This window comes from Rhea americana, unplaced genomic scaffold (assembly GCF_003343005.1).
Source record: "Rhea americana isolate MKP2758 unplaced genomic scaffold, rheAme1 scaffold_410, whole genome shotgun sequence".
Classification (NCBI taxonomy): Eukaryota; Metazoa; Chordata; class Aves; order Rheiformes; family Rheidae; genus Rhea; species Rhea americana.
The window spans coordinates 204,107-231,131 of NW_028186547.1; the positions used below are offsets into that span (position 1 = coordinate 204,107).

The following is a 27,025-nucleotide window of genomic DNA, read 5'->3' on the forward strand; positions in this document are numbered from 1 at the left end:
AAGAGCCCACGAGACACTCAGCCAGGTAGAAGTTTTATTGTAAGGACAGAGGCAAAGTTTGTCTTCCCCACTCTGCCTCCTCCTCCCCCATCACAGCTGACTTTAAAGTGCTCATCCTAAATAAGATACAGAGGTCAAATCTGCACTCTAGAATATATTATAAATTATACCATGCATCCATTAACAAAATATACAAAGCCAACAAAGGTACCCTAAGCCTGAGCATACATCATCTAAAACGAATAAACTAAGCATTAAAGTGTAGGGAATTAAAGAAAAGAGCATGTCACACCACACATTTCAAACTGCAATGAAGTGTTTTTCTTCAAACCATTTTAGTGTTTTGTTAATTTACAGAAAACATTAACATTCCTCAAATATGAAGATACACTTAGAAAGAACATGTGTCCTGCTGTGAAATCCTGATTAAAAGCAGACAAGCCCATTAGGCTTAGAAACATTGCCAGCCACTGTATTTCATCCCTGCCCTTTCCTCCTCCTGGAGGAAGCATGAGCCAAAAGGTACTCAGAACAGAATGCAAAAGTTATGGCAGAAAAACAGTAAGTTCAAGTTACAGAAAGATCTTTGTGGTCCACAGCAGGTTAGAGCTATACTGGGGTAAAGACAGATGGGAAACACTGCAAAATAGCCCACTATATTTCAAAATAAACATTTAAGAGTATTTTATCTTCCATCATCTATAAAAATAGGTTTAAAACAAAAATGCTATGATACACATTTTTCTTCACTCACTTTTATGGTATCTTATATAAGGGTATTAGGTATTTAAGAAAGACTAATGATTACTGTGTCAGTCACAATAATATTACTAATACTGCTTCAACTACATCCTGTCAAAACAGAAAAAAAAAATTGAAGCTGCAGTAATATGAAATTTCAGAACAATGGTCTCTTATTGCAGCAAGGAAAAAAAAAATCTGCTTGAAAGTAAGAATGTAGCCAACACTGCTGTTGCTTTCAGAGGACTGGCTTCTAAACACTTATCAATTGATACTCCACTGCACAGCAGTGGATGTTGCTGGTTTCTTGAGATTCTTCAGAATCAAATCTCTTGGTATGTTTAAAAAGGGAATTCTCAGACTTCCAAATTAAGTATAGGCATCTAAAGCAAAATCTTGCAAGAAACTGAATCCTACAGATGTGTCAATGAAATGTGGCCAGCTAGAACCATCAAGGGTGATTGTACACTTAATACTCTCAAATTTATTCTCAAAATAAACCAGAAGTCACCCCTCTCTACCTCAGGCACTCTTTACATTCCCAAACATTACTAGAATTTGCACTCCAGTTCAGGTCTGGCTTTCTACACATTCTTCAATTCTTCCACGTAGTATCAGCAGAATAAAAGGCTTGCATTACACTGAGTTAGAAAAAAAAAAATAAAAATAAAGCAGTCAAATCTTTAACCTCTTTACAAATCGTCTCCAAAAGGCTCTTAGAAAGGCCTTTCCTACAATTAGACTTTAACAAAGTATTTTATGTATGCTATATATTCTGTTAGAGATATACTACTATCATTATTAGAGATAGTTTAATAGCTGCTGGTAAATTCATTCTCATGTTTCATTCTACTACATGAAACAATGACACTCTTGATACTTATCAGATTAAATTAAAAGCAGTTACACTTGACTTTAGAAGTTGTTTCATTGTTTAATATGACTACTGTATGAGCAACCTTTTTCTTCTAAAAGGATTTGTATAGTTTAAAGGTTATATTGCTACCATATGTTAGACAAAAGTCAGCTACTAAATTATATCAGAAGCAAATTGCTAGCTGTGGGCATCTCTTGTAGTCTTGTCTAATATATATTTTACAGCAGCATTTAGCATTGGTTCCTCTTCCAAAGCTTGTTACAGTCAACAGGAGTTTCCATCTGCCTTAAAAATTTCTTCACACTCAATAAAAGGGGAAGTTTTCACTTGACTAGAAGTCATTCTACAGGATTCCCAGATAAAAGGAATTCAGTATCAGATTAGAGACTTAAAGGCTACTCATTTATGAGGTCCAAAGTAAAGTTGACAATCTGGTCTCCAATTGATATAATGCTGTGACAAGTACTGTGTTTGACATTTCCATTAAAAAAAAAAAAAAAAAAAAAAAAAAAAAAAAAAAAAAAGAAGAGACAGAAGAAAAATCCACCTCAAAAGTTCACTAAGGAACACAAAATTTTTAGCCGCACCCCAGAACAGAAAGAAGCTGAGGAGCAGCCTGCTACTGTTGCAGTGTTTAATGAGTCTGCCCAATGAAGACTGTTCCTCCCTTCACCAGAAAAGTTCAGCATCTAATACCATACCAGTCACTGTTATTGATCTGAAGTAATTCGGTTACCACTTGAACCATATTGTTGTTGTGTTTCTTCAGCAGTTGTAGGTTTAACTGCCTGTCACAGAATCCCATCTCACATAGACTGGATAGAAGAGTGGCAGTATGCTCTTCTGTAACTGTAGGCTGCTTAAAACAAGAGGAAATACAGAATTGTTTGCAAGTGTCTCCCCTGAATGCATACTGTGGGTCAGACTACACTACAAAGAGCTTAAGGAGTAATAGGATAATCCCTGGGAACAGGCATTTTTCATTTGTGACTCGTTTATTCTTCTGGGGCAGACTGAATCAGCCTTGTCAGTTAAGTGGGAGAAGGGAATGTGATGCTATCAAATACTGTTATAGTATCTAAGCCTTGCAAACTGGCTTTGGTCTACTAACAAGTCTTTTAAAGATGAATATTCATTTGGTTTTGGCTGTAGTGGTCCTTCGTCAGTCTGACAATAAAACAATAACAGTACCACCACACTCAATTTTGTTTTCACAAAYAGTCATAGAGAATTCAGTGGAGTGCAACGGCCAGCAAATACAATCAATGTATTATCATTCTTGGAGACAGATTAAAAATAGTATTTCAAGTTAAGTTTACTAGATCTATTCCTACTCAAGACTAGAGGAAGCTCAGTCTTTGAACATTCTAATGCATGCACTATGTCAAGTAGTAGTACTACACACAATGTTAAAACATTTATAAAATATACACCTGTAATTTTAAGATGGCATGTATAAATCTCTCATAGTATAAAGGAAAAAAAAATATTTTACCTGTTCTATAGTGGGCGACCCAGCAAACAGTGCTTTGTAGGCAGAGGCAGCAACTGACAAAGCTCCTTTAACTAGTCCTCCTGCAATGCTGCTTCCTTGGGGGTATCTGCGGAGACGTTAGATACACAATTGACTTTACTGACTGTAAATCAATATTTCAGTTACAAGAACGTCTCCCCCTGTTAAAGGGCCAATTGAGATTTAGTTCTTGGAGAAAACAACCTATTATCCAGAGGAATCTGTTCAGACTATCTGGGAAACTCATTCTTTTTTTCTTGATACTTGCATTAAGCTCTTCTAACGCTGAAGTACATTAATTTTCTTTCCATAGCATGACTACCAGTTGTAAAGAATTAAGTATTCTCACTCAAAAAGAGTTCCTCTATACATGGAAGGTGTGCACTGTGACATCCATTCCAGGCCAGAATGACTTCTGTCTGGATTCTTAGCCACTTAAGTATTCTGCTCAATGTTTTACTCTTCCAGTCTCAGTATTTCATGTTTAATTTTGTATCATAACTTACCACACCCATATTTTAGGGATCCTGAGATTCGGGGGTGTGGGGGGAAGAAAAGGAAGACACTGCAGAATTTTAGGATTCAACTTTTCACTTTGAGCTCATCATACATGCCTCTGCTCACCAGTTCTGGATACTTCCTATTTGTGTCCAAATACAAAATGAGATCTTACAAAAATAGTTTTATACAGTTATCTATTACCTTTAAATAAAAAAAAAATGGGGAGTAAGGGCAGAGGGGGAGTTTTCTCCAAAAATACTGGCTACGTGAGATCTCTAAACCAGTGTTTTCCACTAAGTGCTTATGTTAATTTAGCAGTTCTTGTTTTGAAAGAGGAGCTACAGAATAAACACTATTTGTGAAAACAGCTAGTTTCGTTACCTTGAGTATTCTGAGCACTTTGATTTACTAGTCATAAATCCAGAAGATTCTGGTCCACGACTGTCTTCACCTCTGGGTTCTAGAAGGAGGAAAAAAATGTATCACAAAAAACTGTCTTCACCTCTGGGTTCTAGAAGGAGGAAAAAAATATATCACAAAAAACTCAAATCACATTAACAGGTACAGTCAATGAGCTGAAAAGAGGCAATTTATATACACAAATGGAAAGGAGTATGATTCAGTCTAGAATTAATACTTTCAAATTTAGTTATTTAGATGCAAACTAGACATCCAAGATTCTCACTACAGTCAACAGTCAGAAAAATCCCAGAAGTAATTTGGCTGATTAGTCATAGGCGCCGACTTTAACGTGAGATGAACTGCTGTCGGAGCTCCTAATGACTGTAATAGCAGTTTAAACACAGCTCATAAGACGCCTTTCATTACCTTCCTCTGGAACTCAATTTCCCAAACATCTACAGAGGTCTCTGGATAGTCTCCTACCATTTCTAATGAACACATCACCTTCCCAAAGCTGATCCACAAAGCCAATTATTTCTTTATTCAAGTCTTCTGTATAGTAAAATTTCAATGCCCAGAGAAAACCAAACTGTTGTTACTTGGTAGATTTCTGCTTTCCTTAAGAACAACAGGATACCAAATCCAATGCTAGATACAAGGAGCAGGAGAAAAGGGTACAGACAGAGCTGTTAAGCACTATCAATACCTTCTCTTATTTGATCAAGAGAGGTGGAAGAGACATCCTCTGAAGCTGGTAAGTTTGGTTCTTCAAAGACATGATTCTGAAGAGAAGCGAGATTCCTGAGAAAATAAAGCAAAACAATTACGTATGCTTAGAACAGAAGTACTTAGGTAAGTCAAGATCTGTAGGAAACATGTTCACAAACTCCCTTCCCTCTCTTCAGTTCAGCAAGTACAAGCTTGTAAGAAGTTCCAGGATTTAGCACATTCACTCTAATATATGTGAYACTGTTTTTGTTGCAACAATTTCTATCTGGACACTGAGCTTACACACAGTGTCCTGCAGAGCCTGCAGCAATTCTAACATAACCATTTTATTCTGGTCAAAGAATAAAATGCATACATGTGTTTCTGTGGTACGGTGTCCATGATCTCTGAGGTCAAAGGTACTACAGCTGTCAAAACATCATTGATGCTGTGGATCTGCAGCTGGCTTCCACCTTCTGGATTCCCTGCTTGTGTTTCAGGTTCTCCTGTTTTGTCCAAACTGGGCTGAGAAAGAGCAGAACTATACATGGACTCTCCTAAAGGACGGCTGGTATCAAAACACTCAGGAAGAATAATGATATAATCCTCTGATGAAGCAGAAGAGCCTTGACTTTGAACATCATCTGTAGCATCATCATCATCATAATTGCCAGTCTCACTACAGGTGTTTGCTTGCCCATCAGACAATGGGAGTTCCTCTTAAAAATAAAAGAAAAAAGTATTTTAAAAAGTCCATTTTGTTCGTATAACAGCAAAGACTGTACTCTCCCGGGTAAAAAAGACAAGTACTCAGGAACAACTGTAAATCCTTGTGGCTGATGTTAACGGTATAATTTCTGAGGAGCAGATCAGGGGTGGGGAGTGTGAAAAAGGAATAGATCTTCCTCTTTAATTTATGCAGCATTCACCAGGAATAACACCTACACTGAGAAGTTGAGAGAGAGCAGTTTTCAGCTCTTGAATACCACGCATCAACAACAGTTCACAGCAAGAAGTACTCTGCAGCTATGTGCACAAAATATGGAGACAACAGTCAGGCTTAAGTGTATAAGCACCTGTCACTGAACACACACCACATCACAGAATGGTTGAGGTTGGAAGGGACCTCTGGAAATCATCTAGTCCAACCCCACCTGCTCAAGCAACGTCACCTAGAGCATCTTGCACAAGATCATCTCCAGGCAGGTTTTGAATATCTCCAGAAGAGGAGATTCCACAACCTCTCTGGACAACCTGGCTCCAGTGCTTTGTTACCCTCACAGTAAAGAGCCTTGCTGGAACCCTTATGTTTCAACTTCACTATGTAACAGAAAGCTGCTAAAACTGCTGTATGTTCAGAGTACTGACACTCATTTTATGATGCAGTAACGAGGATCAATTTTCTAGAACACTGTCAGATATCCTTTTACATCTGAATTTACTGTAGTCCCTGTTAAAGCTTTATCTAATAGTCAAAAACTACATCTTTACCTAATTTACTTACCATATTCATTTTCTCTCATTGCCTCCAAGTGGTGAATCTTTGCTTCTCTTTTGGAAGTATAATTAGTTTTTATCCTAGGAGATCCTTCACTTTTCAGATTACAGCTGAAGGCATTTTCTAGTGTTTGCAAAGAGTCTTAAAATAAAAATAAAAAAAGAAGGAAAAAAAAAAAAAACCTCACCAACTGCAGAACAAGGCAATTTGCTGTAAATGTTTGGCTGCAAAAACATGAAGCCACAGAAGCTAGCTAATAGTACCCACTCTGCACAGATTTCCTTTGTGGGGGCTTATGGTCAGGTGCAGCATCCAGGGTAAGAGAACGAATGACAGTTTCACAGACAAATTGAGTCCCACTCATATCTTCTTCCCCTTCCTCCTGGTTCAATGGATGCTCAGCTCTCATTTTCACCATGCAAGTATCAGCAGTCAAACAGGCTTCAGCCACTCCTTTGATAGAGGAAATGTGACAGATTAGTGTCACTAAAAGGCAATGTAAATACAAGAACAACTTTTTTCCACCTGCCCTTCCTGTAAAAAAAGCTAACCCCAATTCTCAGTGTTACTTCCTTCTCAGAATTGAAACATTTTGGAGTTCATGTTAAATGTGTTCCAAGTTAAACGTGAAAAGAATTTTAAGAAGTAGGGAAGCCAGAGCTGGAGTGTTTGAGTATAACCCAGCGTACAAAGTAAAGAGCAAGTTTTCAATCAATCATCTCATTTGGATTTGTCTATTTGCTAGAATTGATAATTTTATTTCTGAATTTTAGTTATATTAGATTCTATAGTCGAAGAGTCATTAGGGGCTGCAGAATGAGCCAAACATCTGTTTGTTTTTCCACCTTCTGTGGAAAAACAAAGAAACAAGACACCCACATACATAAAGAATTCTAATTCCTGTGTGTGATGTGCAACTAAAACATATCAAGCCTAGTGATCGCACAAAAGTTATGACATCCTCCTCCCCCACCCCCAATCGATTGCTGCTTACCAGGCAGTGGTTTAAATCCACTTCCCTCCTTCTCCTCCTCTATCTGACCTAAGCCAGGTTTCTCCAGCAAGGGGTTATCATATGGCAAAGGTGACATGCATGGAGTCATGTCTGAAAAACAAAGGCAGTAAAGATAATTGATATTGAAGGAGTAGGAGTCCTCCTTTCTTCTTCTATGAGGCAATCTTTTAAGTTATCCTTTTTAAGGAATATTTGTTCCAAGACTGAAGAAATTCAGTTACTTTATAAGATACTTTTGATGAAACGGACTGCTTGCCTTACATTACATTGGTTGAGCAAAGAAAACACTTACCTTAACATCTGGGATCTTACAATCTTGTGGATGTGAAGGTGGAAAGAAGTCTAGACTGAAAATAAGAAAACCCACCAAATATCTCTTTGAAGGCTGCAGCAAGATTTAAAATGGAGAGGTGACTGTGGAAGTGGAAGACACTCTAGCCCGAACCACAAATAAGCCTTCTGCACAAGTTTATCTTTTCATAGAACTAGTAACACGTAACAGTAAAGACGCACCCCAAAATATCAGAAGGTCCTTACCAACTGGAGTATTGTGTGGCACTCGCTCCAATTCCTGTACAATATTAATATCCAGTAACTCAAAGGACAGTAAATCCTATAGAAAGAAATCCCACACAGTTTTTAATTAGTAGATCTTAAACCAGAATCCCATCTGGTACTTCCCAGCATCAGATCCCATTATCTTAGAAGTCTACTCTAATTTGCCAGGTACTTGGCATGATCTCAGACAGAGGGCAGTCTTGCCACAGGTCCATCTGCATCATAGATGACAGGATACAAACTGAGCCAGGAAGAGTAAAAACTAGAGCATTCCCTTGTTAAGGGTTACAGAAAGACCTAATCCAGCAATTCATCATGGAAGATATGTGCAGGACAGAAGATTTCCAGTACAGTACCAGTCAGTTGCCACTACTGATTCATAGAAATAGTTCTATGTAAAATGCAATATACTATCCTGAAAACAAAGAGTGGCAATTCTAAAGCTCAAGCTATCTATTCTTATGAATGGCTATGACTTAGATATCAAAACTAAGATGCAACTAGCATTTCTTTCACCTCTACCTGAATTCTAGTACTTTACCTGTGCAGTGAGGAGATCAACTGATGGGATATAAAATTGTCTCTCACTCGGCAGATTTCTGATCTTTAAAGGAGTATTTGACAGAGGTAATTCAGCCTGCTCCATGACTTTGCCCATCATTTGAGCATCTGCTTCTGTCCTCAGGGAAGCATCCTGGAAAAGCAAATAGCATCCCAGAGCACCTTAGTCAGTATCCCAGAGCACCTTAGTTAGATAGCAAATAGTTTCATAAAATGTGAAGTTGAGCATTGTATATAACAATAAAAGTAACTTGAAAAAAAAAAAGATTTAATTCAACTCATTTTAGGGTCATAAGGACAATATTCAACATACTGAAGAGGAACCCTGCAATGTTGCAGTTTGATCAAAGAACTAGATACATTGCTGCAATAGACTTTGATAACCAATCTTGTGCCTGTCAAAGAAAGAACTACTACTTCAGAACTTACTACTGCAGTAAAGGCAGCGTTTCTCTTCTCTACAGAAAACAAAAAATAGAAACAAACAACTAAATAAATCCTAGAAGATTAATACAGTTAGGGACAGCCACTGCACTGAACAATATAAACTGCTCCTTCTACTAGGCAATTCACAGTTGCCTGAAGAATAAGTTGAGATACTTGCCTGTTTGTTACCAGAAGCTTTATCCTTTTGATGGGAGTCAGAATCCTTCCAATTGCTCTTTAGACAGTCAGTAGCTGGGGAGGGATCCACAACAATACTGCACCAAATCCTGGGCCCAAACTGTTCCCCTCTGTGTGACAGCCTCCAGTGAGATGTGTAGGTTCCTTCTATATTAGGAGCCACAAACTCAACTGAAACAGTTCCTACTTGCCCTGATGGAAGGGATGGTACTAACACATCTTTTTCAGAAGATGCCAATGTCAAATTTCCCCACATAAGTTTCAGCTGAAATAAGCAGAAAAAGCAAAAACGAAGTTTACCAGCAGCCTCTCTTCTCCATGCTCAGTATCTATATGAAAAGCCCAAAACGCTCCTTAATCCCCACAGCTGGTGGAGAAGTTTGTGCTTTCCCACACTAGTCACAGACACTGCAAAAGTGAGGTATCATCCCTCGTTCAATATGAACTAGATCTTTACTCAAAGAAAGGCTTTTTAAAAGTCAGGAATGCAAGCTACCTATTATTACAAGGTTAAACTGTAACAGAATAGCACAAGACCTTTTCAGYTATGTTGATCGACTGCTTCCCTCCTCACGCTGTAGCTGTAAGCAGTACCTAAGACAACACATTACCCTAGAATTAACAGGCCAACCAAAATCATGAACTAAAATTCTCAAAACATACAAATATTATCTTCCAGAATTATTTAATGTGTAAAAGCAATGGCAAAGGAAAAATACCTTTGTATCCGAGCTCCATTCCACATTGCCAGTGTTTTTCATTTGCCAATGTTTAATAAACTTTGTTCCTGGCTTCAAGTGAGTCCCATCTGGCAAATTCTCATCCACAAATACTGCACTCAATGTTGGGACAATTGCTTGGAAGGGTTGGCTGGAATTCCTGCGATAGGAGGAAGGGGCGGGAGGAGGAGGGAAAACAAACAAACAAACAAACAAACAAAAACACAGCTTAGTGGCTTCCGCAGTTATTTCACTGACTAAAAAAGATAGAGGAAATTTAGTTTATCTTCAAACAGTGGTGCAGCTTCAAAATGCTAATATTTTTGCTACTCCTTCCATCACAACTCTAAACATCATAGTACTGTGTCTTCCTTAGCTTGAACATATCAAAACAAGATTTGTTCATTTGGAAGAATATGCATTATAATTACAGCACTCAAGTGCAACAGAGGAGTTCACTCTTCAGCTGATTCGCTTTAGTCTTACAGTACTTTGGCCTACACTCAGCAGCGCACCTGAAGAAATTTTTTTTCAACCTGAACTTCAGTGTTTGTCTTCACAGAGAAACTAATAAGACTGACTAACCTGTACAGGGGAAGAAATTTCATTTAAACTAGGCACCTGTCAGTTTTTGTRAAGAACCACAGTCAAAACTAGATGTTAAATTGTCATTCCCTACTATGTATTTCCCTATTTTTGATAGGCTCAGAACTCAATGCAGCTCAGGAAATACATGAACAAATTTAGCAGCCTTCACTTCATGCTATTTTAACAGCTGAAATTCCAAAGGTTATTTTGTTAGAGAATGAAGTTACTTTATCTTTCTGATGTTGAATCAAAGACTGTGATACAGTTTAGCACTGGTGACATTGTTCTTTAGTTGCATGTTACAGTAAAAACAGGTGTAATAGAAAGCTTCACTGTCAGTTTGGGTGCTGTGAAGAAAGATTAATGAAGTCACTGGTATTAATGCAGCCTTTCAAATATCTAAAAGAAAATTCAAGTGAACAATGATTTTGTTCCTGTAGTTGTAGTTCTGTTCAGTTGACTGGAAGCAAAAATGGCTATTTTTAGTTCTCGACAGGTATAAGTAATGCTACTTTGATTCTCAGAAATGCCCTAATTAGAAGGGATGAATTAAAGAAACTGTGCAAGTTTTATACCTGTACATTCATAAAACAAAAACAGATAGGAAAATGTAAAGTAGTCTGTCTTGCACAAAAGGCTGTTGTCTAATAAGCCACAGCTTAAGTTCATATTAAAAAAAAAAAAGACACAATGAACACGAGCACACAGAATATACTTGATTTCAAGAGAAGAAAATTAGGAAGATGCTCTTTAAAGTCAGCAATAGTCTTGACTTACACYGTGTGTGTGAGCATATGCGTACATATAAGCCTGAGCATACCCCCTCCTCCTACATCTGCATAAATCTGTTTAAGTTTCCAGTAATAAACATCAGTTGCTTTCTGTTTGTCCCACACTCCTCCAAGGAGGAACCCTCCACTCCGCAAACTTCACTTAAGACAAAATTCTCATGGATTCCAATTGCAAATAATGCTTTAAAATGAATGACAGATTTCATAATCTTCCCTGTATTACTTTAACTCAGTCCCATCACTTCTCAGTGTAATTAAAAAACGCTCAGATAACATCATCCCTTACATGAAGGGTTGGAGACTCTCAGACTTCAGAGTTGGTGAACCGCTAGTTTCCAAGACATGGACAGAGTTCCACAGGTGAATCTTCCTGTGCAATTTGAGCTGCTTTTTGAGCTCTCGGACCTCCGCCTTTCGTTGTTTCTTCTCTGCTCGTAATCTTTGCTTTTCTGCCTTCAGAAATCTTTTGTCCATCTGTTTCTGGAGCCTGCACAGAAAGTAAGCCACCTGATTACAATATACTAAGTGGATTATGATTCAACTTCAGTCAACAGTCTTAGTCTCAAAGAGAACATTTCAGGGAACATGTCATGCTTCTAGACTGGATATTCCTGATTTTTAAAAGTGTCTACATAGCGGCTGATGTAGATAGCCTCAGTGAAAGAGCAAACTTAAAGACAGATTAGTATACACTCCTCAAAGAAACAGCAAGGTCTCAAAGTTTGCAACCCCTCCTATTACACAAAAACCTCTATCATACAGGATAACTACCTTTTCTATTTTCTTTTTTTTAAGAAAAAAAGGCTCTGTAAGAGTGTTGAACTCCAACTATTTATAAAGTACGTCACTATTTTCAGAGCATCCTTTCCATTTCTTATGGTTCTCTAGATTCATAAAACAAGTACAGCACCCCAAATCCAGGTGTTTTCACTCTGCTATCAGGACAATCTTGTCAAGGACTGACATATACCACCACTTACCTAACTTGCTCCAGGGAAGCAGGGAGGCGAGGTGAAAACTGTGCAAGACCATAATTCTCAGCAACACACAGTATAGGTCTTCGCAGCTTTAACAAAACATGATTGGGATCATGCACATATGTTCCTGCTTCACATTGTTCACAGATACTATAAGCTGGACAAAGGCTGCAAAGCAGAGAAGGCAGAATACTAGAGATGGACAAGGAATTAGTGCACTAGAAAGAGACATGGAAGGATAATTAACCCAAGAAACAAATTCAGTACCAAAATACCACTGTAAGTAGTGACTGAGTGAAACAGAAGCTGCCTCTCCCAGATGGACACTTTCCTTAGCATGAGTGATGGACAATAGATTGTTGCTATAAAGGATATAAAATATTATACTGAAATACAGTGTCAGAATTAGCATTATATGGGAAGTCAACTGAAGCTTTCATCTGTCTTTCAGGGATGTAAAGCAGGTAGCGCTGCAGAAACAAGACTGGTAAGAACAGATTGTCTCCTGATGCTGCTAATAAAAACATCCAAAGGAAAACCCCTACTGGCATCCCAGTCACTGTTGTTGCCTAGTCTTGAAATAGTTATCTTCACAGCAACTGCCTCATTCAAGCAAAACCTCACTTCAGATGCCTCACTTATAGGAATTACATTTTGATAAGTAATTAACAACTAATTGACAACAGAGACTTTTCTGAAGAACACATGACCTCTCTTAATCTTACTGATTATCAGAGTTAAATTAAATAATGTATTTTTAAAAACTGGTTGTTATAAGAAGTTATCCCTCCACCCACTTCTCCCCCCCAACTTGAAGTTAACTGAACTGGTTGAAACACTTCCTTTGCAATGACAACATTAGATTAAATGCAAAAGAATGTTTTTTGAAGCTATAACAAAAATATTAAAGTTCTTCTACATTATTTTAATTTTCGTATTTTATCAAAGTAGTATCAATCTTGCTCTTACATAGATGAAGACTGGTCACAACAGCTGAGAACATAAGCTGTTTACCAGACACATACCAGGAGTTCTTAAATGTATATAATGCTACACAGATTAGCCACATGGAAATCTGTGACAGCAACAGAGTTTCTCAGATTCTCATTCATATGACTTAACTGTTAGATTTTTCATATATCCATCTCTTATCAGATTTTACCTGCACTGATAGCGGACTCCAACGATTCGGTTCTGACAGTTGCAGCAGGAGATCAGCCAGTCACACTGGCTGCCATTCGCTGACTTGGTCTCCAAAGTTGGAGGTGCTGCTGTAATGGAGCTCTCAGAAAAATCTGGAGGCTGATTGTGATGAACAAGCTTCTCATATAGCTTCTGCTCAAGTTTCTCAACAGTTTCCTTAACTACCTGTTCCCTGAACTGAAAAAATGAGGTAGTCATGAATGGGATCTACACCTATACAGCTTCAGAAATTGGACTGCATTGCTCCAAACCTCCTACCTCGTAACTCATAAAGCAGTTCAGAATCCACCCCCCTACACGGCACATTCCAGATCAAATTGAACAAATATCCCATTCCTCAATGGGGATTTTAGAGAATACTAGCCCTCAGGTTTTATCAAGCCAAATTTGAAGTTCATACACTCAGGCTTACAGTATAAATATTACAATAATTCCATAGCCTTGCACAAAAAAGCAGCACATGAATCTCCTAGATAACTAACAGATCCCCAACACTTCTTTCTAGAGTTTCTGTTCATCTCTAAGTCCTGACTTTAACCACTAAGAATATTTCAAATACAATTATTTACTTCCCTAATGCATGGAAGCTCTTTAGCTTGTACACAGAGCTTGCAAAGGATGAGAAAAAAACCCTAAAGATAAATGCATATGCTATTGCATCATCACACCTTTTAAATCTCAAGAAGTCACTAGCTGATTAATTCTTACAATTCTTAGCTAGCTGCTTCTCAGTCTGATACTTATTAGCTGCTCAAAACAAATGAACACTCATATTTTATCAATCTATAGGTCATATTCATTGGCCTCTTGAAAAATATTTTCTTTAAGTGAAAAAAAAATCAATAAAAGCAAGGTCATTAAATGCTGTGCTTCAAATCTCAGGAAATCCTAAGCATTAGTATTACCCCACTGAAACTGGTGAAACAAGATTCTCCAAAAGCAACACCTTATTTCATGCTCTATCTCATGATGACTACCCATAAAGTTCCTATGGATGTCTGGAATACAACATAGATTCTAGCACAAGAATTTCAAAACACCAAATGGAAGAACATCTGAACAACTACTCCAGCCTTAATCAAAAATACTACTACTGAAAACTATACTCAAACCTATCAAATGTATAAGCCAAACATAACCCGGATGTGACAAGTAACATCATGTATCAGTTTTTATTTTTAAGGTAGCATCTATATTTTAGAAGTGTAATGGCATCTCGATAGTCCATGTCCGAGTTCTACTTATCTCCATAAAAGCCATGGGATTAGATGCCTAAAGGCACTTTAAGAACTTGCTCCCAAGTATTGAAAGCAAATGTTAAGCATCACAAATATCTTTTCCACCTATTGTCTCTCATGTAATCCTTTAAGAACACTAAAATACAGAAGAAACCRCACTTACTGTTTCCAAGTAGCTAGTAAACCATTTTGGAGGATTTTCATTTTTTCTTCCTTTTCTATTAAGATTCAACTTTTGCTGGGAGAGAGGGGAAAAGAGCCAAAAATAGTAAGCACGCAAAGCTGCAAACAAATGAATACAGCAAGTAACTACTTTCAAACAGCTCTCCTTTCAAGTAGCTTTCCCCAAACACCATTTCAAGGTTTCAGAAGAACAGTAGAAAAGCCTCACAATCAAGCCACTAGGATTGTCCTGAAAGATCTCTGCCTTCTTAGCATTTGAGTGGAATTACATATCAAAGCAAAAGAAATAAAGCCAACTAGAAGTTATTAGCTGGTAATCACCACTTAAGGAGTCAGATTATTGCTTTTCAAAATATTGAAGATTAGCCAGCATTAAAGAATCTGTATTTCTAAATGCTGCACCAAATCATCCTCTTGAAGACATTCAATTTTGCTACCTTCAATCAGTACAGATAGCTGCAAATCATGACCAAGTTCTAACAAAGTTTTAACATACGGGTAAAGATGATAACCAGTCTGTGAAGCAAGTTACACTTTATTATTATTTTTAATGAATACATAATCCAGCTCTGCATCCTACCTGATTTGTCACCTCCTTTTCATTTTTTTTGTCTTCCTCTAACCCTAGAGTTATCATGGAATAGTGTGAGAGAGGTTTCCTCCTGTCTTTAACGACAGCCAACTCTTCTGACATAGTGTTTTCGCACAGTTGCAAAGGACAAGAATATGAAATTCCTTCTGGAGAACAGTTTCCTTCGTACACATTCATCTGGAGTTGATTTCCTTGTTTAACTGCAATCTAAATGAACAGTGCATGATAGTCACTATTTTCTTCAACTGCAAGTAACATAAAATTCTATTATAATGCAACACTATACAGCACTGAAGAAATTGGGGGGGGGGAACAAGAAAACTGAGTAACATGTCAAATTACAGTCAGCCGATATTTTATTCTACCTTTTTTAACTATACATTTTTTGCTTACTAGAAAGTTTATGACAAGTGATAAGTTAACTAGGCAGATATTCTGCAGGACTTGAGTCTATAATTAAGCTATTTATGTAAGCCAGTAAACAGAACTTTTGTTCTGCAGTAAATATTTATGAACACTTTCAGGTGACTTTCTGATGAGAAATTTAGAACATGAACAAAAGTTCTGAAAACATCAGTACTGTACTAATTAATGTTATAAGAGAAATACATTTCTTATTTGGCCTAAAAATTAACTACTTAAGTAACYAAGCATTCTACCAATGACATTTTTATTGCCTGAAAGTACAACACTGGAGTGTTTGTATAGCAGAATTTTTTAAAGGGATCTTGTTACAGCAAGTGTTTAAGCATTTGCGAAAGTCAGTCATTTGGCCAATGAATTCTGTGTTCACGGCCCTGAATCACAACTACCTATTGAACTGATTCATACAAATCAAAATTAGTCTGGATGTAAAAGTGAAACGTTCAGGTTAATGTCCAAACCTAGAAGACAGAGCAATTTGTTTACTACAGGTAATGCTGGATTTTCTCAACTACATCAATTTTCATAGGAGAAAGTTTAATATATTTAAAAGGTCAAAGAGGCCAATTACCTTCAAAGCTTCTTCATATTCCTCTAAAGAAAAACAAAGAAAAAACATGAAATTTTCCCTCTCAAATAATACATTTAATTTTAGTATACAATATCTGGGAACTCTTATATTGAGGAATGTCTTTCATACCTTCTTTCATTACTAGCTTTATTTTTAAACAACTTACAGAGGTTATATATATGGCAATAAACAAACATCCGCTTACAGCCTACAGATTTAACATTCCATTCAGCTAGCTACACCTCATTTTCAAAAACTCACTTCCTATGGATCAAAAATTCTTTCCTTTGGGAAGGATTTGACCTCCCAGTCATACATAAAACCCACAATCAACCAACAAGTTTTCTTATTTGTTTTTTCAAAGACCTAAACAGTTAGGGTCTGATTCATTTTACGGAAGAGAGCTCACCTTTGCTATTCACAGAGACCTGCAAGGAGAAAAAACAGTAAGATCCACAATACAACTTCTGCTATTCCTTTTGACATTTAACRTGCTTTCAAAATAAACCTACTTTTATTCAGAGTTTCTAAAATGCTACTTCTATCTTTCTTCATGTATTTGTTATTTAATACTTCCATGTTTAACTATTAACCTATATTGTGACATTTCAGACCAGAACATGCTCGTTATTAGATTTGCACAACAAGTGAGGTCCCTGACACTACTGCAATCCAGAACAAGCATGCTTTCATCTACTATACATAAAGTGGAGAAGATTTGGCAAATATCACTGGGTATACACACAAATACTAGTTGGACCCAGATGTTACTAATGCCCAGCATTCAACACTTGTTTTGTTGATTTAGATATAAGCCAACTCGACCATTTACTAGTGCTCATTTAGCAGTCATACACACAGAAATTATTCGTACAAGAACCTAGCTAATTGCTAGTGTTCCATAATTCTGAACAATGTTTATTCTATTAATATTTAAGAGAAACCTTTAACAGATGCAAATATATATTTATATAGATACAGATTAGAAAATAAGGAGAGAATCTTTCTCTAAAATGTTTCTGGAAACATCCTGACATTTCCCCTTAGAGGGAAAAAAGCTGCCATCTCCACAGCTGAGAGTTACGAATCAAACAACAGAACATAGATTTTGCAGATATAACGTTCAGTTTTAGAGCTACATTCTAATCTAAATCTCCAAACAGAAAGACTATCAGCTGGCAAGGTTATGCCAAGCAGGAAGTTACTCAATGAGGACAACTAAAAGTAACCAATTTCCTTTCTGAGTCAGTAATCTGCTTGGAGATTACAGCATTGGAATAAAACAAGCAGAGGATTTCAGCACACCAGATCACTGAAGTAAGCATATACAAGTGACAGGGAACCTGTATTTTTCAGGGGAAGGAATACAGATTGAACAGATAGGGCTTTGCCATGGTTGTGAAGACAAGCAGTTACAGCCACCTGATTCTGACCAAAACAAACAAGCCAACCCCACAACTCCAGGAGCATTCCTTCCACAGAGGGTACTGAACCACTGACTGTTTCTACTGGGCTGTAGTGGTAGGCAAAAAAAGAAAGGCAGCAACTTCTAAAGAATGTTTTAAAATAAGAATGCTATTCTAAGAGTGAAAACAGAGGACAAGTAGCTATTCTCTTCTCAAAGGGACAAAACAAACAGTCACCTCTGATCTGCAAAACCTAAGCTCCTAAAAGACCCAGTTCAAAATATCAAGCAGCAGAAAGGTTCACACCACCAGCCATATTTTGATATGTCCAGGAAAACAATACATGTATACACATACCTCATCATTATCCTCATCAACATATTTGATCTGAATGTTGTTTAAGTCAAAAGAAACTTTCACCTGCAAGTAAACAGAATACATAGCAAGACAGGACTATGGTAGTTCTCAATGAATCATGATTAATAGGGAAAACGATTCAACTCTCCCACCACTTCATGTTCAGTTGAAATAAATGATGTTTTACTAGATGCATTCTTCTAAAGTCCAACAACTTTGTCCCCTATAGCCTGCCTCTAATCTTCATTTTCTATAATGAATTTCTATAAGAAATAAGTTTCTTTCCTGTTTTTTTCCTTCTCTAGTTAATGTTTACCCCCAAAATCAAGAACATTTAATAACTTTTCTATTTTAAGAGGACTTGCTCAGGGTTAATGAATGCAATCAGGATAAACAATCCAATACACAGAGTCTACAGCCAATAATCCTTGAACACTAACTTTTACATAAAAGACCACCTGGAAGACAGCATACACACATGAGTGGCCTTATTTCAAACCTATTTGTGTTTTGATAAACTAGAATTAATTCAAGTACCAAAAAGAGTAAAATAACTTATTCTATTACTAGCTGGCTGATGCACCATACATATAATGCATTACACATTTCAGAATGAGGAAAACAGGCTATTTCTCTATTTTGCATTAATAGGCAGGCTCAAAAACATCAAATGAACCATAAACAAAGTTTGCCTTTGTTGTTTCCCTGTACTGAATAACAGTTCTTGAAGCTCATATGTGCTTTCATATCTCTCACCTATACAAACCATGTTTTTCCTCAAAAGAAAACTCTTTCAGAAAAAGATTTCTATATACGAGATACATTCTGCTAGCCTGGATCTAACAGAAGGACACTAGCAGCCTTAGAAAATTACCAGATGGTTGGGACTTACACAGCAGCACATGAGCACAATGGAATAGCTACGATCGTTATAGAATGTATGTGCTACAGGCAGACTCTTCCAAAATTACATATCCCAAATTAGTATAGGTGAGAGTGCACTAAGAGACTCGAGAAGAAACTGCAATTTCAAGCATTTCTCTACATTGAGCTCTTTTGAGAACAGTTTGTGGTAATAGACAATCTAGAACCAGGCACCTGGTAATCCTGTATACACTTAACAATACAGACAGTAGACACGTTTAATACAGTAAGAAATAAGAAAGACAGTTTATCTCATACTACCTTGAAACAATACATTCGCACAACAATGCAGAGAGATGCAATGGTACTTCCTTGGGTGGAGAAGTGACATTATTGTAATGAAACACCACACTTGGAACAGACAGACTCTGACTCTCATACTACATAACCTTAAGGGCAACATGTTTTCAGCTTTAACGCAACTAGGATTCCAACTAGTTCAGACATTCCTGCAGTGCCTACTGCCCCCAAGTATTTTAAATCAGACCTAGATCCTCTTCTAGAGGACTGAAATATAGCAAGGAGCAAACAGATAGAGTTTAGACCCTGAAAGTGAATAATACACAATGCAAGAATCTGATGACATACACTGACTACATTAGCTATACAAAAAAAAGACAGAAAATAGAACATAAATAAAATTTCTTAAGATGCAACTTTGAGAATAAACTAGGTAAAAAACAGTACAGTTTCTACAGAACTGGGGGGGGGGGAATTCACTGCAACTTCATCATAACCAAGAGAATCCCCACTGCACAATATCCATCTTACTCCCAGGAGACATTTTCATTAAACAGCACTGGTAAACATCAAAACAGAAACTCTTTAGAAAGGTTATCTAGTATGTAATATGCAGAGCTTCATAAGGAACTAAGTGTGCATATCCTACTAACAAAATAAACAATTACATCTAAATTACTACATATGACGCATCAGGAAGCAAGGGGAAAAAGTATACTAGCAACTCAGTGCCCCAGATAGCAAAGGCAGGTCTTTATGAAAGTGCTCTATAAGAAATAGAAAAAAGTTATTCCACCAGGTCTACTTGAACAGAAATAAGAAGTGGAGAACTGGAACAGTCAAGTACTTTACAGTGAAACAGTGCCAAAACCAACTATCTGTGGGGATGGAAAAGAGCAAAGCACACAGCTAGCACAACCTGTTCACAGAAAAGACAAACGACCCATAAAGAGTTCTATCCAAAAGAGGCTTTTCGCTCCATAGCGAGTATAAAACAATGAGTAAAAGTTTCTGTCAACATGAAAGAGAAAACACCGACAGCAGCAGAGTGGAAGGACTGTGCAAAGGGGGGGAGGGGGGGAGGGCGGGGAAGCGGCAGGGCAGCGCCGGACTCCGGCCTCGCCGGCGGGGGCAGCTCTCACCATCGCCTCCACGTCCGCCCACGTCGTGTGCGCCGAGCTCGACACCAGGAAGCTCTGGGTCTCGCCGCGGCAGCTCACGCGGAGGTTCACCTGCGGCTCCATGCCGCGCTCCTGTAGAGACAAGGGAGCCGCGTCAGGCCGCCCGGGCCACGGCRCGCCTCGCTCCCCGCCCGTCACCGCGCAGCCCGGCCGCCGCCGCCGCCCGCTCCCCGCCAGGGTGACGGCCCGAACATGGCGGACCGACCCCGCCAGCCCCGCGCCCTCGGCGCGCCGCTACTGGCCGCCACACCTGCCACTCACCCGCCGCACAGCTCTGATTGGGCAGAAGGGCGGGACAGGCGATCTGGAACCAAAACAATAAACAGAGCCGGCAGGCCGGAGCCGGGCGGCCGCGGCGTGAGCGGRCACTCACTTCCGAGGCTGCGCGACAGCTGCCGCCGCCGCCCACGACTTCCGCGCCTCGCCCAGCCTGCCCGCTCCCCCTCCGCACGGCTGCCAGCGCCCCTACGCGCTCCCCMGCCGCAGCGGCCCTAGCGGCCGCCTCCACGCGGTGAGGTCAGGACGCGTAGAGATCACATGGGGGCGACAGAGCCAATCAGTCATCCCCTTCTCTACACTGGCCCACCACGGCCGAGGCGGAAGCGTCACGCGACGTGAAGGAGCAAATAAGAGAGCGCGCTCCAGCCAYGTGCCGCAATCGCGGTGTAGCATTGGCTGCCTCCGTGCGCTGGTTTCCTAGGTGATGGAAAGGGCGCGAAGCGCAGAGCGGCGGGGCGGGCTGCGTGGCGGGTGACCAGTTCCAGGCAGCGGTGCTGCGTCCCGGCCCGCTGACGGGAGGCCTCTTGGCCCTGAAGGAGCTGCCGCCTGCGAGGGTCGGACGGTTTCCCTCCGCTCTCGGGAGCGGCGGCGCTGCCGCGGGGGTTCCCCTGCTGTGGCTGCTGTGCGACACTTTCTTACTGTGGTTTTGCAGTGTTTTTGGAAGCGAAGGATGGACGTGTCTGTGATTGCCGTTGGAGATGTCCAAAATGTCCTTTCAGCTATGCAGAAGAACCTGGAGTGCCCGATATGGTATGGCAGGGGAATGATATGAACTTCGCTGTAGTATAGTCAACAAGTCTTTTGTGGTTTTTTTCCTTTTATCTCTAGTTGTTTTATTCTTTTCTGTTCAAATGCATTGTCAGTTTTGTGTGTCATCAGAAAGTAAGAAATATTTTAGAAAATTTTTAGAGTAAGCGTTGAGCCGATGTTAAGAGTAAGTCGATACTTTGTAAGGCTCAAGTGAGAAAGCACAGATACCCTTCAAATAGTTCAGAACCTGTGTTTTGTTCGTATGTTGTTTGTTTGTAAATACTGTTTTATTATCATAACCCAAAGTGTCTGCCCTCAATCCAGTTGGGGGAAAAAATGTAGCTGATTGGATCAGAATACTGTTTGTAAAGCAGCTGACAACAGAAGTGAGGTCCTTAGTTCTTTACTATAGAATGCTAAAATAGCATAGGTTCTAATTAAAAGCCTCGACATCCGGAATAAGCTTTAAAAAGCCTCTTCCTTCCCTTGGACCAAACTACTGACATTTGTTTTGTCTATGGTGGCAAATGCTGTTAAATACTTTCATTTACATCTATTTAGAAATACTTTATCTTACTGTCTTTGTAAAACCAAAATAATTTCTATGTTGGTGATAACATCTATCACAACCACATGGAGTAGAGAATGTACAATGTTTATAGATCTACACGCAAAAAATATTTCCAAACTATATCCTTACTCAGAGAGCCATCACAGTGTTTTTGCTGAAGGGTTGCCATTGGATTGTTGGTGTGGTTACTCACTGACTTTACGAACAATGTTACAGGAGCAAGAATTGAAAATATTTCTTGCATCTGCCGTTCTTCATTGCATGTGAAAGTTGCTAATGTCTTGAAAAGTGATCTTATGCAGTCTGGTACTGCTGACTGATGGGATGAAGCTGAATTCAATACAGAATGGGGATTTTCAAAGTCTGTTTTTATTGTTTTAAATAAAAAATAGTGTACTCTACCTTAAACAGCAATACAGATGTTGTGAATGGCACTTCAAAATAGGATTTTAAAGCACTTACCGTGATGTTCTAACTATAAACTAGACAAAAGGCTGTGAATATTGTGAAGGTTGGGCCTGTCTTGCTTTATTTTCATGTGATATTAAGGCATACAGGTATAATCTTCCTTTTCTGTTATAGGAAATTTAAGTATGAAAATATCCAAAAAAAATGCATGAAGGAGATTGGGGAATGAATAATGCTGGGGCTGCTTTTTGCTCTTGTTGCTGTATATTTTTCTATAAGCATTTATTAGTTAGACTGTTCAGCAATAACAGCGTTATTTCTTTTGGCCAGGGTTCCCTCCCCCCCTCCAAACATACTGCTCATTGCTAGCCTTCCTGTGATTGTGAATTTTACCTTTTTTTGTGTACATACAGAGTCTATGAAACTCATGAACTCTCTTGTGCAGCCAGGGCTTGTAGCAGAGTGCTACATAGAGCAGTATTTTTGAAAAAGTTTTTTTTTTTTATTTTTATTTTTTTTAGTATGTGTTCAAGGTAAGGTATACTTTAAGATGAGTTGAGCAAGTGAGTTGTTCAGAGCTTTTCACAGAGACTTCATGTCAAGTTAAATGTTGATTTTTTTCACCCTGTACTAGACAGGAATGGCTTTAGAATATAAAAACAGAAAAAGAAAGAATAACCTAAATACGCACTATGTGTCAACATATCTACACACATGGTTTATAGATGTATAGCAAAGAGGCTAGTGGGATCCTGAACCTCCCACCCCCACCCCGGACTATGCTGCCTTTTGCTGTTGCCAGGAGAGGTATTCAAAAGGAAGACTAGCATGTAAGGGTTTCCAACAGCCAGCCCCCTCTCTTGCTGAACTGGCACCTCCAGAAAACAGAGTTTTGTTTGTTTGTTTTTGGGGAGGGTGGGTTTTTTTGTTGTTTTTTTTGGGGGGTGGGGGGGTGTTTCAGGGTTTGGGAGTGTNTGTCAAGTTAAATGTTGATTTTTTTCACCCTGTACTAGACAGGAATGGCTTTAGAATATAAAAACAGAAAAAGAAAGAATAACCTAAATACGCACCTCCAGAAAACAGTTTTGTTTGTTTGTTTTTGGGGAGGGTAGGTTTTTTTGTTGTTTTTTTGGGGGGTGGGGGGGTGTTTCAGGGTTTGGGAGTGTGTGTTTGTTTGTTTGTTTAGTGTTTTTTTTTTGGGGGGGGGGTGCCAGAGGAAGAAAAGGCTGAAGAGAACTATTGGTTGCGAATATATCCTATAATGACAATATCTGTTACTATGCCTGGTTCTCAAGCCAAAATTGTCAGACATGTTCTGTTCTCTACCTTGCTTTTTCTCCCCACATTCAACAAAGTGACTATTTCTGAATATTATTTTGTTGCTGTTGCTTTTAAACATAACTTCCGTTTTCTTGTTTTCCTTCTCTCTCTCTCTCTCTTTTTTTTTGTAGCTTGGATGTGATAAAAGAGCCAGTTTCCACAAAATGTGATCACACGTTCTGCAGGTAGGTTTGCAAACTTAAAACTGCAATTCTTAATTTGTTTTATTCTCTATGTATGCTTTGCTTTTTGTTTTATTCTCTATGTATGCTTTGCTTTTTGTTTTATTCTCTATGTATGCTTTGCTTTTTATTTATCAAAACACAGTATACTTCATTAGCAGTAAAAAAAATAAAAAATATAATAAATTAATGTCTAGCCCTTTGAAGGGGGAAAATCCATTCTGAATAAAAATTGCTGTAGGATCACAGATGTGTTAGAAGGGAATTGATAAATTCATCCCAACTCCAAAACAAGAATACAAGCATTCAATTTGATGATGATAATTTATACTAAGTGGTGCACAGACATGCACAGCTTTTAGTAACTTATATGGAAGGATTTTATTTTCTTATGATAATTCTTTCTTCCTAGGTTCTGTATGTTTAAACTCCTCAGCAAAAAGAAAAAAGATGCGATACAGTGTCCTCTGTGCAAGACTGAAGTTACTAAAAGGTAATGTATCTTTGGAAGTGGACTTTGGGATGAGAATCTGTGTGATGTCTAAGGAAAAGATGATTTATTGTCTTGAAACTGTCTTAACTGGAAACTAAAACAAGGGTGATTATCAAACAAAATGTTTACATGTTTAAATGTTTAAAACCCTTTAGTGTCTTACCTAATTATTAAAATCTTTTCAAGAATCACGGACAGATGTTTGTGCTGTCAAGTATAGACCGTATTGTTGTTGTTCAATCACTACAATGAGTTAATCTGTGCTAAAGCTACCTGAGGGGAAAAAAAATGAAAAYTTCATTTTGTGCTGATAATGTTTTAATTCTAGTAGTAATGGCTTTTGGGAGGRAGTTGTATTGATATTCCTTGGCAACAATTTGGTATTGTCTCATCTTCTCCTTTGCAGTTATATTATTTTTTTTTCTGGTTTAGTCTAAATTCTAGGAGAACTATTAGTAGCTTAACCATAGATCTGTCTTAGAAACATCTTATATGGTGATTTTTTTATTTCAGAAGTCTTCAGGAAAATTCCAGATTTAAGCAACTAATTGAAGGATTGTTGGAAACTATCCATGCTTTTGAGCTTGACACAGGAGTCAAGTGTGAGTATTATTTGAATGTTGGCTCCTTTTTGAAATAAGATTTTGGCATTTGTTAATTTGGCATAATTATTTGCCTGGTGTCTTACTTGTTATGCAGAACACCATATGAGAGAAAATAGCTGAAGTATTTTCTTGGATTTAGAAGCTTAAGTTCCCTAAGTTTTCCTACAAATAGTATCTTGAGCTTTCTTAAGTGTTTTTTCTGTGCATTTGATGACTGCAGCCTCTGATCTTACTTTCAATGTCTGAAATATGGCTGAATGTGTAGTAGATAATCCATAATTGTGTGGCAAAGATCTGCTCTTGATTTGTAACTACACCCAATCTTGCAGCTTTAATTTCTAAAAAATTAAGAGTCTAGAAAGTCTGAATTAGAAAGTATTGTAATAGAATGTGTTAATTTGTGTCATTCAAGTATATTCTTTTACAGTGCATATCCTTTGTAGTATTCAGTGCTTTGTATAAAGTATTGGAACATCAGAGACATACTTTTTTTATATTTTGGGGAAAAAGCTTGTTGTTTTTCATAACAAGGAGGATATTGCCTTGTAAGAACTAGACTTTCTTTAATTTTTTGAAGGTTTTTGGAAAAACATTTGAAAACATTTGAAAAGAGTTTCCAAACTTGTTCAGTCATTCTAAAACCGTTAGTGTTAGATCCTATTCCTGCCAAATTATCTATATAACCAAAATTACTTGAGAAAGTCAGTTAGCAAGATCAGGCTTTTACTTAATACTTCAAGGCAACTTGTAAATAATTTCTGAAAAAAATGAGTCTTTACTATTTCATTAGTGTAATAATAATCTTGGCAGTATAAGCAATATTTATGATTTTATACATATATATATAAAAAAAACTTACCTAAGTGTTTTTCAGGATTTCTATGATGCTATTTTAGCTGTATGTGCACTAGTTAAATAAGTTTTATTCATAAAATACCTTTTATATGTAATACTTGGTGTCATGCTCAGTGAAAGAAAATACTTCTGTGTTTTTTTTTTTTTCTATTACCATTTTTCAGTTCTAAACAGTCATCACTTTTCTAACACATCCATAGAAGCCAATGCTGCTGAAGCCCTGTGTAAAGAAAGTTCTATCATCCAAAGTAGGGGTTTCAGAAACAGGAAAAAAAGAGCTAAAGAAAATGGACAAGAAAACTGTACCTTGGTAATTTTTCTTTTACCCAATTTGTTTTTGTGTATTATTTAGTGATTTATTTGAAATGTGTATAAATAGATATAAGTAAATTAATGAAATAGACTCTTCTGGCTTCTTTTCAGATCCCTATTTGACTTGAGTATTACTCCTAGACAGGGACATCTGAATATCTTGTCCTYCTTTTGGAAACCTATTTTAAACTTGTTCACATGAAATGACTTTTCTCTCTTTTTTTTCTTTTTAAATTCAAGAGAGAGAGAAGATGATATCTTTTTACTGAAATGAGGGTTGAAAGCTTTTTCTTTACTATTTGTTTAATGAGGTAGTCAAATAACTAATAACAAGGGAACATGTATGTATGTATGTATTTTCTGTTTTTTAAAAAAGAAACTATTAAAAATGAAGTTCTCAGAAATTATAACATCCTTTCAAAAGCTTGAAAATAAAATGCAGAAATAAGAAAAACTGTTTTTTTTATCTGTGATTTGCTATTCMAATGAAATTGTTTTTTCTACTTGATTACCGTTGTTGAGTCTGTGCACTTTAAGGACTATTCCTTTTTTTTAATTAGCAAAGTTAACAGCTTTCTAGCTAAGTAGTGGTAGGGGTGTGTGTCTGTGTGTGTGTTTTTATTTTAGTTTTCAGACCATGAGTATGAGTCTTAAAACATTTCAGAGGGTAATTGTTTTGTGTATTTGTGGTTCATGGTGCATTGTTAAAGCTTCTTGTCTCATCCACTGTTTGTGAATAAAATGTTAAATATGATAAAACCGTTAATGAAAACTATTTGATCTGTTAAATGCACGTATGTAAATTGTTTCAATTAACATATCCTGTTACTGATATCAATAGGATAAACTGCATAACTAA

General features: G+C 37.8%; 2 protein-coding genes across 10 annotated transcripts in view; one reads left to right on the forward strand and one right to left on the reverse strand.

Annotated features, from left to right (window-relative positions):
- Nucleotides 1-20: 20 nt before the first annotated feature.
- On the reverse strand, nucleotides 21-20,901 carry NBR1 (NBR1 autophagy cargo receptor). Of its 5 annotated transcripts, none has more exons than XM_085314748.1 (22): nucleotides 20,653-20,900; nucleotides 20,353-20,463; nucleotides 18,047-18,109; nucleotides 16,693-16,711; nucleotides 16,284-16,306; nucleotides 15,278-15,496; nucleotides 14,678-14,752; nucleotides 13,236-13,453; nucleotides 12,077-12,241; nucleotides 11,383-11,583; nucleotides 9,718-9,877; nucleotides 8,979-9,263; nucleotides 8,355-8,507; nucleotides 7,793-7,868; nucleotides 7,235-7,345; nucleotides 6,508-6,693; nucleotides 6,247-6,381; nucleotides 5,119-5,461; nucleotides 4,741-4,835; nucleotides 4,014-4,092; nucleotides 3,114-3,219; nucleotides 21-2,474 (listed from the first exon to the last, which is right to left on the reverse strand). In XM_085314748.1, the coding sequence occupies exons 2-22, from the start codon at nucleotides 20,452-20,454 to the stop codon at nucleotides 2,301-2,303; spliced, it is 2,988 nt and encodes a 995-aa protein (XP_085170874.1). In that variant the 5' UTR covers nucleotides 20,455-20,463; nucleotides 20,653-20,900; the 3' UTR covers nucleotides 21-2,300. The 5 variants fall into 5 exon arrangements, with proteins under 5 accessions (XP_085170874.1, XP_085170873.1, XP_085170877.1 ...); XM_085314747.1 differs by having other exon boundaries at nucleotides 21-2,477; XM_085314751.1 differs by lacking the exon at nucleotides 20,653-20,900 and having other exon boundaries at nucleotides 21-2,477; nucleotides 20,353-20,584.
- Nucleotides 20,902-21,152: 251 nt separating this feature from the next.
- The window catches only part of BRCA1 (BRCA1 DNA repair associated), a 29,042-nt gene continuing 23,169 nt past the window's right edge, over nucleotides 21,153-27,025 (forward strand). For 4 of the 5 annotated variants that reach the window (XM_085314752.1, XM_085314757.1, XM_085314753.1 and 1 more), the window contains exons 1-5: nucleotides 21,267-21,420; nucleotides 23,851-23,904; nucleotides 24,314-24,394; nucleotides 24,908-24,996; nucleotides 26,019-26,164. In XM_085314752.1, the coding sequence (XP_085170878.1) occupies nucleotides 21,341-21,420; nucleotides 23,851-23,904; nucleotides 24,314-24,394; nucleotides 24,908-24,996; nucleotides 26,019-26,164 (450 nt within the window). In that variant the 5' untranslated portion in view covers nucleotides 21,267-21,340. Of the gene's footprint in view, nucleotides 21,421-23,850; nucleotides 23,905-24,313; nucleotides 24,395-24,907; nucleotides 24,997-26,018; nucleotides 26,165-27,025 lie in introns of all 5 variants that reach the window. The other variant, XM_085314755.1, reaches the window with a different exon arrangement.